The sequence below is a fragment of the Podarcis filfolensis genome (genome assembly GCF_964270895.1).
Source record: "Podarcis filfolensis genome assembly, chromosome: 4".
Taxonomy (NCBI): domain Eukaryota; kingdom Metazoa; phylum Chordata; class Lepidosauria; order Squamata; family Lacertidae; genus Podarcis; species Podarcis filfolensis.
In genome coordinates, this window is record NC_139607.1 from 41,107,447 (window position 1) to 41,121,424 (window position 13,978).

General features: G+C 38.3%; 1 protein-coding gene across 2 annotated transcripts in view; it reads right to left on the reverse strand.

Moving 5' to 3' along the window:
* Window positions 1-1,923: 1,923 nt before the first annotated feature.
* Window positions 1,924-13,978, reverse strand: part of RPS6KA3 (ribosomal protein S6 kinase A3) — a 42,983-nt gene continuing 30,928 nt past the window's right edge. Inside the window, exons 15-22 of one of the 2 annotated variants that reach the window (XM_083612287.1) lie at window positions 12,922-13,044; window positions 12,458-12,547; window positions 12,074-12,232; window positions 11,446-11,607; window positions 10,651-10,727; window positions 9,821-9,938; window positions 8,621-8,761; window positions 1,924-7,846 (exon numbers count right to left, since the gene is read on the reverse strand). In XM_083612287.1, coding sequence (XP_083468413.1) covers window positions 7,724-7,846; window positions 8,621-8,761; window positions 9,821-9,938; window positions 10,651-10,727; window positions 11,446-11,607; window positions 12,074-12,232; window positions 12,458-12,547; window positions 12,922-13,044 — 993 coding nt within the window. In that variant the 3' untranslated portion in view covers window positions 1,924-7,723. Of the gene's footprint in view, window positions 7,847-8,620; window positions 8,762-9,820; window positions 9,939-10,650; window positions 10,728-11,445; window positions 11,608-12,073; window positions 12,233-12,457; window positions 12,548-12,921; window positions 13,048-13,978 lie in introns of both variants that reach the window. The other variant, XM_083612286.1, reaches the window with a different exon arrangement.

Here is a 13,978-nt window from a genome sequence, read left to right on the forward strand (position 1 = left end):
AAAATAAACATAGCTCTGACAGCCTAGATCAGTCATTTTCAAATTCAATTACTCTTGTCCAGCTGATTTGTTGGACAAATGTTTATAGCCCGGGGGGGTTTTCATCAGACCTTCAAAAAGAGAAGTTACAGTATATTTTTGAGAACTTTTATCTTGTCCAATGAATCTTGTGTATAAGAAAAGATTTAGGGACCTTTTCTAAAGCCATTCTGTACACAGTACTAGGTCTATAGGGCAATGATTAGGTCCAATATACAACCGAGAACATAGTCTACATCAGAGGTGAGATCCCTGTGACCTTTCACATATCGTTGGGCTCCAGTTCCCATCATCCCCAGCCAACATGGCAAAATGTCAAGAAAGATGAGAATCCTGGTTGGCATCCTGGAGACAATTGAAGTGTGCGCCTTTGGGGATCAAGTCAAACCATTGTGAGAGTTGCAGCACCTACTGTGGCTGTAGAGACCAATACGGAAAGGACACGTTTTTGTTGCAGATGGGGCAAATGAAGGAGTCCAGTTGTGCTGATGCAGGTGTACCATGGTGTTTCTTCTACTCCAGCAACATCTGGAGGCACCACATTAACTTCCCCTGCTCTAAATAGAATATACTGAACTCTTATCCTGTAGTTGCAGATCACAGAGGCAGATTGCTATGGACTGGCAAACTGCCTTTCAGGGAAGCTTATCCACTATTATCTTATTGAAGATCGGATAAGTTCAAAGAACTCCTGTTCTCTAGCTCAGAATTTGAAAGCCACAGTCCTAAATTATAGCTTCATCAGTTTGCAGCAGCAAAGAGAGATCAGCAGTCGACTGGTTTGTCAAGGCAAGGGCATCAGAAATCCAGTGTCGCTGTAGAGGCCTAATTTAGCACACCAGTGTTAACAGCATGCCACCAGTGGCGTAGCGTGGGGGGTGCAGGGGGGGCCGGCCGCACCGGGTGCAACATCTGGGGGTTAGGGTTAGGGGGCGCAAATCCACAGGTTAGGGGGCGCAAATCCACGGGTTAGGGGGCACAAATTACTTGCCTTGCCCCGGGTGCTGACAACCCATGCTACGCCACTGCATGCCACCCCACACCCCAGTTTCCCAGTGGATGGGACTCCATGCAGCTATGAATACACTTATCAACAATTGAATTGTGTGGTATTTATGTTTTTTCTTGGTATATTCCATGCCAGAATATGCAGCACAGGGAGGGAGGTTGGATGGGAGATTTCATACCAATGAAGTTAAACATTTGACTTCTTAAAAACTGGCATTTTGGAAGACAAAGGTTATTTAAACATGTATATAAAGCTTACCAGCAAATGAAAACCCTGTGAATCTTTAGGTGGGTCAGGATCATTTATACCTGCTGATCAGATGAATGGATCTCCCATTTGCTCATGGAATTTTATTCTCCCTCCAGGTTTTCATTTGGCAGTAGGGCCCATGAGCTGGAGCTTCCCTAAATCTTCTAATTGCTCCTTTGCAAGTGGGTCTCCCTGACAGTCCAACCAAGTTCCACTGGGATTGGCTGCAGTAGGGAGTTTCTCGTTGTTACGCAAACCTTTGGTGCAAGAAGAAACCTGCTCCAGAGGCCAGCATAATCATATGCAGTTTCTGAAGAGAGGTAGGAGAAACTAGGTTATGCTGGACTTTGGACGTGAAGGCCATGCAAGTCTATAACACAACTTCTGCCTGCTCTAGAAATTCTTCATTTACTACAGGAGTCTAAAAACGTTAGTTTGGCATGTTTGCCAACTATTATTTGTGGGCACCTCTGCTACTTATTCAGGCATGCACAGTGGGCTTCAGAGCACGGAGGAGACTATTCCATACAACATAATGTGAACAAGCTAAGAATCACACAACTAATGAATAATACTTGTTTTGTAATGAGAGAAGTAGTAAATTACTTGAAATGCACACATTAATATATCTTTGAAAGTTTATTTGCTGTATAAATTCAATTTCTTTTGAAGACTACAAAACCTGCCCTTTGACAAGGATACAAGCAATTGTATCTTTCAAGGCTCATCTGTGGTTGTATCTGGAACATTTCTGATTACACATATACAGTATTTTTTGAAAACATACATAGCTCTCAATAAAACCATCAGAAGTTATCAGTCCTTTAGTCTCCTTATCAGCACTTCAGTTCTATGATGCTAACAAAAGCATCCAACAGATGCTATTTTAATTTTCTACTCTAAAGGTACAATACAGCCAGGTCCTTTTGTTGTACCTTAGACTTGCATGCCATGCTGAAGAAGTCAATATAAAGAATGATTGTACATAACTGTAGAAAAATATTTTCTGATATTAAAAAAAAATCTCTTATGTAGATTCCCCCTCCCTTCACTAAAACTGTTAAAATAATTACATCCCTCATGAGTGCACTTTCCCTAGGTCAGAAGTATAAAGATAAAGCTAATCATATACATCACTTTCATGAGTTAAAAGCCATTCATTACTGCTTACCAAGGATTCACATGCCTCTGAGCAAAAGCCTTCCTTTCCATTACCAGAAAAGCAATGCTTCTGTTCATCTACTACATTTACTACAACAAAACTACATACAATTATTTCCTTATGCCCTGATTCTGTATTTAAAAATCAATTTTAAATACTTCGCTTGCTTGGTCTTGACAGACAGCTAATCTAACAAGAACGATTGTAAGAAATCTCAGTTTTCTCCTGCTCGGATATTGAGAACATAACTACTAATTTATTTTGTTTTGCTGGACATCCAACTGCAGTTCTCAAGCCCTTTCTTTCTTTCTTTCCATATCATACCTTGTAGGGAAAAGAAAATACAGTAAAGAGTACTTTTGAGATGTCATAAAACCAGTACAGTGCTTATTTGAGGAAAATCTTGCGGTTTGACATCTTGTCACAGGATGGCTTGTTGGGCCTTGGAAAGCTGCTTCATATTACCAGAGCTATAAATTAAGCTGACAAATTCTTGCCACCTCTCTATCAGGTAGCAATAAATTCAGAATATCCAGTTTATATATTGAGAGTAATGAAAATGTAACTTCCTTACATTCATATGAGTGTCTTAAGGGTCCTGACATTTTAAAGTGGTTTCAAAGGTGCCAATTCTGAATCTAAGTAGGCATATTTATTTCTCTTACCACAGTTATGAATACACAGGGAATATTAACTTTGTGGAAGGGGAAATGCGAGCAAGTGAAGATCACTGAAAGGGTTTTTCAGCACCATGTTCTAACCAAGTGACTATGCAGATGATCATCACTGAAAGGATTTAAGGACTGAGTTGGGCTATTTTATTGTGAATAAATTTTTCAAACTTACCCTCCAAAAATCTTGGGTAAGTCAACAGTCCTAAACACTTTAAATGAGTTTGCCTTTTGCCATCCATCACAGAATCTATTTTAAAGCAACTAGTTTGACAATTCAATCAAATTTAGTAAACGCATGCTTTCTTGAATATTTGGGGGGCTTCGGTGATAACTGCATTGTTGATACCAAAATTTTAAGCCACAGACAGAAAGCAACAGCAGTAGACTGGTGGTTCCTCTCAGATATAAAAAGTAACATGATTTTGCAGTTATATTTTACAGTAGTTGCAAATTTTATCCTTTGGTTTAAAATCTTTTAAGAAATCAGCCTACTAAGAAATAGCGCTAAAGGGAACAGGTTTGTGAGCACTAGAGGAACTGTAAAATTACTTGGTGTTAAATAGTTTCTAGCATATAACTGAGCTGGGGTGAGCATATCCACGTGTAAAATAAGGCCAACCAAATCAATGGTTTCTTAAATTTAAATATGTTTCTGTTAGTTGAGGGACTTCTTTACAGAAAATGAAAATGAGCCTCCCTGATCACTGCCTGAAGTATTCAGAAAAAGCCAAAATTGAAGCAGTACAACTTATCTTCTGAATCATGTGCACCTATACGTCTTTTTTGCAGGATCCTGATTCTCCTGTGAGTATGAGACAGTCAGTGCAACACTGAAACCATTTTCCATTCCCATATTAATGCATTACTACACAGCAAAGAAAAGCTGAGTGTAGACAGTAAAAAAATTCTGGATTTGGATATGGATGTGTCTTGTTTGAAACAAGCCAACGTTATTGCTGTAGAGTGTTGTCCAGAAAGCTAACTTGTTATAAAGAAGAGTTTAGGTAAGAGGAAGGAGTGCTTGTATAAGAAAAAGGGTGTAAGTTAGCAACTAGGGACTAACTAATTGCTGCCCCTACACAAGGCGTGAGGACTGTGATCCGCGCACCCGCTAACATAGGAAGAGGGGAGGTATTTTTTCTGGTCTCCCCCTCCTGCCTATGGCCCTCAGTGCCCCTGAAAATTAGTTCTGGAGAGGAGGAGGAGCGGGAAATCAACAAATAATCCCCATTGTTCTTCCTTCATTAGTGGAAAAATTCTGCTGGAGCAGCAATGCTAGGATGAACAACTGAATTTCACTCTAGGGAGACATAGTAACGAACACTAGCCTAAAGTAGTTCACATTTTTCTAGGGTCAGGTGAGTTTTCACTCAAGAGTAACATTTTCAGATTTACAGTGCAATTCTGTTGCATATTTACTCAGAAATAAATCCTATTGTGTTGATCAGGTTTTACGTTCTAGTAAGTGGGGTTGCAGCCTGAGTGGCCCCGGATGAGAAGCTGGATGTCGCAAAGCCCAAGCGAACAATGCAAGACTGGATATACTTGAATCCAACTGTGCAAAGTTATTTTGTAAACGTAACATTAAGGGAATGATTTAAATTAAGACATGCCTCTGTCTCAAGAGCAGAGCTACCAAAGCAGAATGATGACTTATGAATAGATCTAACGCAAGTGCAAAAAGACAAGCATCTTTAAAGCATCTGATAAAAAAAACCCTCAATGACAAAGCAATCCCTGAAAGAGGTCTTCCTTTGCACGAGACTTGAACAGTTTCCTACAGGTTCGTGAAATGTGTTAACTAATTTGAGATCACAGGTAGAAAGCCCAAGTTATTGCAAGAAATCAGTTCAGTTTCCCAAGGCAACTATTCGTTAATGCCGAGGAGAACAAGGTCCTATACCATTATTGATATCTCTTACGTTGGTATTGAATTATTTTTAAATGATTTGCCAAAATACTGGATTTTAGCCAAGTATTTTAGCATCCTTATCAAATTTAGGATATGATAGCTATGTTACAACTTAAGCTAGCCCATCTATGACAAGATTGAATAAGCATGACCATGGAAATGATATGCTTCCTTCCTTTGGGTTGATTTAAGTTATTTGTGGGAAACGGAGTATTTTAAAAAAAATATGCTGAGTTTTTTAGCTTGTCTCTTCACATGTCCAGAGACACAAATGGAATGTCTGATTAAACAGTTATGAATTGCGTCGTAAGTGCTTCAGAGGTATTATTGTGCTGATCAACTAGTAGTTGAAGACTACTCTAATTAAGAATGAAATACATGAAGGACCACCGAGCTAAAATAGCAGCCTATTGAAAATATCTGATTAAAAATAGAGTAAAAGAAGCATAAGATGTTTGGGTCCAGTATTGCCTTTCCACTTAAAAGGGGGTCTGAGAAACAGCAGAGGCTTACACAGGAGGACAGGGAGATTTCTGCCAATTCCCCCTGCAGCCCCCCAGCACCAATTCCTATGCTTAGAACTCTGAATCCACAATATTAGATCAATACTTCAGAGACAATATTCAGGAAACCCAACTAGAAAAGGTAGCTGGCTCATTCTTTGCACAGAACACTCCAAATCACATGAATGAAGAATAAGGGATGTTCACTGCCCAGATATTTTAGTTCTACCACATCTATATGAAATGTCATCGAGTAACAATTGTCTCTTTAACTATGAGATTGAGGACAGAGGGGATGAGAAATTTTGGATTTGTTGCTGCAAGGAAGATTGCTGGCAACTTGTCTAATTATTAAAAAGATTTCCAAACAACAGAAGAAAACTGGATTTCAAAATACAACAAATAAAGAGATAGTAAATTAAAGGCCTCTGGGTGTCTAGATTAGCAGCTTCTAAGCACAGGCTTGATTTGCAGACTAGTCTGATGTGGAAGGAAAGAAAAAACATGCTTTCGAAATACTATTTATAAATAAAAAATAAAATAACCTGAAACAACAAAACCAAAGGAACTGCATGAGTTTGTAAGGCAAGGCATGATGCAAAGCACTAGAAGTTCCTACAAGAGGAAGACTAAGAATACTACATGGGGCTGAGTGACCTTAGAAAAGGTAAGCATTTGTAAGACCCAAGAAAACTACTACTCACTGCCTATCTTGCTGCTATTTTGTTTAACACACTGAATTAGGACTAAATTGTTTTCAAAACTCAGAAACATTGATATTAAAAAAAAAAAATCTTTGGCAGAACTCTGGGATGATCCGTCAAAATTATGCTGTACTTCAACATATCAAACTTTTTAGTAAATACAACTTCAATATTTCCCAGAAAACAAGTACTCCAAGACAATTCAAACAAGCTGGGAACACAGACCTTTCCCCACTTTCTAATTAAAATAATAAAAACAAAGTCCAGGCCCCACCATGGTCTTCAGGCTTAGTCATTAGTTATGTGTGGTTAGGATTGTAGCCTTAGCTGGCCAGCTGATTGACTAGCAATGACCAAAAGTCCAATGCTAATAGCAGAGCCACTAGGAAAGGCTGAAGACACTGGGCACATCCCCATTCAACTCAAATGCCATTCTGCTTTGGATTGCAAGCTGAAAATAGTCCAAGTTCAGCCAACCTCCTAATTGCAATTTCCTTACTTTTTTTCTTTTGCTGGCATGCTCATTAACAGATAATGCACTGCTTTAGCTTTAAATGTTCCATTTCCCACCCTATTTCAGTTTAGCTCTGTGGAAGAGTTATCCCTTCTCCTGAAGCAGCAAAGTTTTGGGTTTTAGATGACCAATTACAACTAAACACAACAAAACTGGTTAAACTATTTTGCCATGGCGTCCGATGTCCACAAAAAGGACATGCACACTGGAGATATACAGTTGCTTTTTCATGTCAGTACAGATTCAATTCCACATGTCTGATGGTGAGGAACCTAATGTGCCATTAAATCCGTCAACAGCTCTGGATTCCCATGACTTCTAACCGTATGTCTGTGGAGAGACATACACAAAACACATTCACAGAATTACATTCAATAGCTGTTTAACAGTCAAGCTGCTTTAGAGATGTTAACCATATTGATTAACCATTTAATCAAACGTAATTGTCAAATTCAATTAGTCTAAATAGAAGGCATGTAAAAGGAAACAGTACAGAAATGTACTGCTTATGAAAAGTTTACAAAAACATATAAAATGCTGGATGGCACAAATAATACAGTGCTAATATAAACATACTGTTTAAGCTAAGTGCTTAACATAAACTGTCCATCCATACATGTAACGAAGAATATTTTAAAGGGAGTAAAAATATTCCCTATAAAAATAATGCTATATGGGGAGAGAGTGCTTCATTCAGTGTATTTAATGTGACAGGTGTATGGAATTCTACTATCTCCATGAATAGTTCATTTCCCATTGATTCCACTTTATATTCCATCTGAAGGGCAATATTTTGCCACTGATAGTTTAAAGCAAGAACAGATGAAAGCAGGAGCAGCAGCATAATAGGTACCAGCTGGAACAGTGTGCTTGCAGGTATCTTGGATATGTGCTACCTGTTGCCATGATTTGTGCTATCATCGTATTATGGTACCACATTTTTCAACTAAGGTCACTTCACAGGGCAGTTGAGGTAATTTTTTTCACTCCTCTTCGTTGAGCAAGGGTAGAACGGCCTACTGGCTCTAAAACTGGCGACTGATTGCGGTTCAACGCTGAGTATGTAGCAGCCATGGCACCCTAAAAATAAAAAGGTTTAAAAAATAATTGTAATGTGATTCAAAATCAATAAAAGTGATTAGGGGCTATTTTTAGTTTAAACAAGCAGCACATTATAATGTGCAAGTTGACCCACTCTTCACAAATACAACTTTTTTTAACACTGAAGCTTTGTGTGCACAGCTCTAGATTTATTTTGTGTCATTTTGGTTCACATTGCCCACAGTTTCTGGGGATATAGTGACTTGATTTTTCTTTCCCCCTCTACCAATTCCTTTTCCTTTGTGTCTTTTAGATTATAAGCCAAGGGAGAAGGAATCTCTAATCACTCCATGTTCCGTATTCTATTGTGCATTTTCACATTTTGATCCTGCAGGCCCAGAGCTGGTGACAAATAGAATAATACAAACTAGGTACATTTTTACATTGTTATTGAATCCACAGACATCTATACCTGAATTGTGATTTAAGCTATAGAGAAGGGACTCCCTGTTTAACAGTATAACAGTTTGTTTCCCCAGTGATGGAAGTACTATTACAGAATTTCGGCAAATCAGTGCTGCAAGAGGTATGTAGCCTTAGAAAATCTACCAGGCACAAACAACAAAATGGAAGTAGAAACTGCAGTTTAATGGGGAGAGGGGTAGGAATAGGAATAGTAATGGGACACTCTATGGAATGGAAGTACAGCCAGTGACCGGGTACTTGGGAAAATGGAAGGAGATGCAGGCAGTCTGCAAATTTTAAAGGGGAAAATAGATGAAAAAACACAGTTATACAAATGTGTATTTTTACCTTCACAAGATGTGGAGCATCTTGCCTGTTTAGCTGGAACTGAGGCAACTGGTCACAGTGGACAATCCATGGATGTCTCAAGACCTGGGCAGCCGTCAACCTCTGATGAGGGTCAACATGAAGCATTTTCGAAACCAAGTCCTATTAATAATATAACAGAACTAATTAGGCATGCGTTCTAAGGCTTAAAATATGCAACAAATCTAAGATTTTGAATCTCACAAAACTACATACACTCTGATAAAAATGATTCAGATTATTCATTTCTCCTATTTCCAAATATATTTTCAAATGCTATAGGGATAAAGGTCTGTTATCAAGAAAGAGGAGCAGGAATACAGAGAGACTTCTTAAAAACATATGGAGGATATTAATTTAAATAAATCACCATTCAGCAACATACTAGAGTTCCAATGGTGGTTTGTTTGTTTAAGTTGTAGTGTCCATCACATTTTAAAGACATAGTCTGCAACATCTATCACTGGAAGGAAATTCATATTCATTTATAATTTATAAGATTGTAAAATTAGTGACATGCCCCCCCCAATATCCTAAGTATGGTCTGTAACTGAGTGGGTGACGGAGCTGAGAGCATCTTCTGTTTTCAGCAAGCTTTTTCCCTTTTTGCTTAGCTCCTCCTCTCCCCCACTTTCTGCATCTGCAGATAAGGCACCAGTGCATCTGTCTACTGCCTCATATCTTTACCCTGATTGCAAGTACCTCCATCCTCATTAAGTTCCATTCAGCTGAAGACAATTCCTGTGAAAAGCCCACATTTCCCTAATCTTGGAAGAGTGCTTCCCCAATTCTTGCAGCTGTGTACTTCCAAGTGTGTGCATTTACTTCCAAATAGTGATGTAAAGGGAGGAAACAAATTGTGTCTTCTGACCTCAGTTTCATGTATCATTCCAGAGGAATGCTAGACTCTTAGCAGTGGCTTTCAAGGGGTTGCAGGAGTCAAGAAAGTGCTGTTGCAGGAGCAGAGTTCTGCTGATCTCTCTCTGGATCTAATGCAAGGGATGCCCATTTGCCGCGTTTCTTTTATCATGGACTTAATTTTATTTATATGCTCAACTTTGATTATCTACAATGATGTAGTCTTATAATCACCTAGTTGGTTAAACAATAAATTTCAGATGTTGCCATGAAATGTTATTCAAAAACACATCTAACATACAATGGATGGAACATATATGCTACCTTTGCTGTATCTGAAACAGAATTCCAGTATCCACCACTGAGAGAGAACTTTCCACTGCCTATTCGTGCCAAAATTTCTTCTGGAGTATCATCAGGACCATTTGCAAATGGAGTGTAGCTAAAAATAATAATAACAATCACAAAGATTTTGAGTTCCTTGTTAACTTCCAACTACTACAAGTGTCAACGACACTAAAATAGTAATGCATATTCATAGTATAGGGAAATTCATGTTAGGAAGTAGCTTGTCATCTTACTGAATTCAGCAGACTTAGGAAAGTCAGCAGACCAGGCAGAGGGGCTTTTCGGTAGTGGCACCCACCCTGTGGAACACCCTCCCATCCTATGTCAAGGGGATAAGTAACTATACAACCTTTAGAATACATCTGAAGGCAGCCCTGTAACGTTTAATGTTTTATTATGTTTTTGTATATACTGGAAGCCACCGAGAGTGACTGGAGCAACCCAGTCAGATGGGCAGGGCAGAAATAAAAAAAATACTAATTTTATATAGAAAATACTGAAACCTATTCAGTATTGCTATTAGCCCTGCAGCTTCATCTCTCATCACCACTATCTGCCTCATGAATGAATGACTGGGGAGAAGGAACAAGAAAGCACAGCAGAACAATGGGGCAAGGGGACATGAGCAGATCTCAAGGTAACAGAGTAGGACAGAGTATATACACAGGCAATACCTTGTGGACACACACTTGCTGCAAGAGAATATCAACTTAGTTTTGAAATTCTGAGATGAAAAGCTACAAGAACCTCTAATCCACTTTTACAAATTAATGTAACAATTTCCAACTTAGAACCTACAAACATACCCAGTCAGCATTGTATAAAGCAGAACACCAAGGCTCCATATGTCGCATGCAGCATCATAGCCTTGCCTTTTTAAAACCTATGGAAAGCAATGTTTTCATTAGTTTCTGCAGAAAAAGCCAATTCCTTTGGTTATGAAAAATGGGTGGAATCCAATGCAGCACAAGCAGGCATCCACTCATCAACAGTTTTTCTTCTACCCCTCTTCTTTCCCTACAGCCCCCTGCACACATCCAACATCTGCTCCAGAGGGTGGGGGACCCTCCAGAGCAGATTTATTATTACCTAAAATGTGCAAGTATTGAAGGAGTGAGCATCTATTATACATTTAAGAAAAAATGTGTGAGTTATTTAAAAAGTCACTCCATTGAAGCAAGCACACAGGGTGAAGACAATTCCACTGTACAGCCACCACAGGACTGCAAAAAGAAATATTTTACTTGAACAGAATTTTCCTGTTTCATAAGAATCCTCAAAAGACTACATCAGTATAGAAGTACACTGAAAGGGGGAGGAACTATATTGTTTCTGCATAATAACTATGAGGTAAACAAAGCATTAAATCATTTGTGCACCACTTGATGTATCAACAGTCTCAAAACTCTTAAAAAGAGGGGGCAGGAATGCCTTGTGTTCTACCTCTAACTCTGAAAAGCACTGTGGCTTGCCCAGCCCAATATACAGGGCCAAAACAGAAGCCCAGGACACATGTAACTTAACCCAAGTTAAGGAATCAGAATCAGGTCATAATACTGCACACTCTCACCTCCACACCAAAGAACTATACTGATAGTTACCTCGGGAGCAACAAAATTTGCTGTGTAACAAGGAGTCATTAGAAGGCCATTTTCTGCTCTCAGCTGCTTTGCAAAGCCAAAGTCACAAATTCGAATAGATTCCGGATTGCCAGATTCATCAACATAAAGGATGTTGCTGGGTTTCAAGTCTCTGTGTACAACCTAAACCAAACAAACAAACATGGCTGTTGTTTCTATTAAAAGCATGGAATTCTTATTTTGTATGTCCTTCCACATTTAAAAAGAATATAATGTATCCAATATCAACATCCCTTTATTGCAAAATAAATTAATTGAGTATAGTCTATCATTTTGGGTCATATATATATATATATATTCATGAGCATTCATTCTTACAAGTTAATTATCTATAAGGTACTTGTGTGCTTGCCCTTATTCACCATATCTACTGAAAAGTTATGAACTGGCTCTTGGGTTCCTATTCTTCTATCTTTACACAAACTAACAAACTATTGCAAACTAGCATCTAATTAGTTAATGCTTACAGACCAGATGGGAGAATTTAAAATAAAATGAAAGCTTTAAGAGCTGTAACAATGGAATAACTTATCTACTGTATTAACTAGGTAGTGCATTTCAAATATATCCCTCAAGAACGCAGACTTACTCCTTGTGCATGAAGATATTCAACAGTTTTTGTTATTGTCAGTAGAACAGCACTGGCTTCTCTTTCTGAAAAAAACTTTTGCCTAAGGATTTTGTCCAACAGCTCTCCTCCTTTCATAAGTTCTGTTACCAGGTACACACATTTCCCATCATCGTACACCTGAAAAGTGTAACACATTATTTAAGTGCTCAATTGTGCACAGAGTTGTATCCAACATTAGTCATACTCCGAGTACACCCACTGAAATTGAAAGGCATAACAATCTTCATTCCATTAACCTAGCAAGTGCATTTGCAGACTCCTAATGAAAGATTAAATACTGTACATGTCAAAAGCATCATATTTATGCCTGAATTGCAATAAAGCTGCTAATCATCTACTTACATCTTTGAGAGTAATAATATTTGGATGCTGTCCATATCGTAGTAGGATTTCTATTTCCTCTGTGGGATCTCTTTTACTCTTGTCTATTATCTAAAAGAGCAAACATATTTGAACCAATAACTATATTATTAACTCAGTTTTCCCCAATGTCAATATTGTTTCATACCTACAACCACTGTTTTAAGTCTCTCAGAGGATTTGAAACAGCATTTTGGTGTGAAGAGCCACCCTTCTTCAAACCAGTTTTCCTTCTAAGCTCATAACACTTTCATCAATTGGGTGTTTGCAGATTTCTGCTTTTCCAGTTCCTCAATCTCCTGCCGAAGCCACCTCACTACAAGCCTATAACAGTCTCCCCTCATCTTAACCCATAGGCCTCAAAATGCTTCTCAGCCTCCGTTACCCAATTACCTCAGTGCACTGAGAATGTGCTAACATTATGGATGCTTGAAACAATTAATTACCTTTACTGCATATTCCATATTTGTTGCTTTATGTATACATCTCTTGCACACCGAATAGGAGCCAACTCCTATATCTTGTTTGACTTCATATCCATCAGTAAACTGAATGCTGTTCCTGTGTAACTGCTACCAAAATAACATTATCAATTAATGCATTCTTTACAAACATCCAATTTAGATCTTTATATTTTAGAACAAATGTTTATCAGTAATGAATTGTTTGTACAACTAATAATATTGAACTTTTAAAAGGAAGCATTTTCCACTCTGATTTTCACATCTTCTCCAACCTGAATAATATGTTCAGACACACTGAATAGTGTGGAAAGACACAAACGGCTGGTTTTCACATTACCCCTTGGTTCAGCATATAGTTCATTTGCTCCTCCCTTTACATGTGTGGGGCAACAAGCAAGGAAGCTGCAATCAAAACTAGGAACTATGCTTAATCGCTTGCAAACAAGCTGGAATATAGAAGTTAACTTTAAACCATTGCTACATAGTCTGGCTTCTATGGAAGCCATTAAACAGTTTTCCACTGTAGCCTCCGCACACAATACTAATTCATGGTTTTAGGCAACCTTCACAAACCTGGTCCCCTCCATTTGTTTTGAACTACAGTATCTAGAGGACACCAGCTTGCCAAAGGCTTGTTTATGGTTATGTGCCCCAAAGCATTATTAACTGATAATTTTTATTTTCTGAATAAAGCTATCTCAAATTGGACATAACAAAAAGGCGAATAAAATGTTTAATAACACATGCAAAGTAGAACTGGTCTGTTATGAGCACATAAGTAGCGAAAGCTATTCAAATTAAACTGATAGAGCCAAAAACAAGGACAGAATATGAGAGAGAAAAAGCAGTCTACTTGTTTACTTTGCATGTGGAAATAACGTCAAGACATTAAGTAGCTTGAGCTCTTGAGATACAGCAAGCTACAGATAACAAAAACAAAAAGAGATTAACGTCACAGAAACACTTCCATGCACTTCTGCACAGCAAGGGCTTTTTTCCTCATGCAAACCAGTAATATAATCAGCTTGAGGAAGAAAAT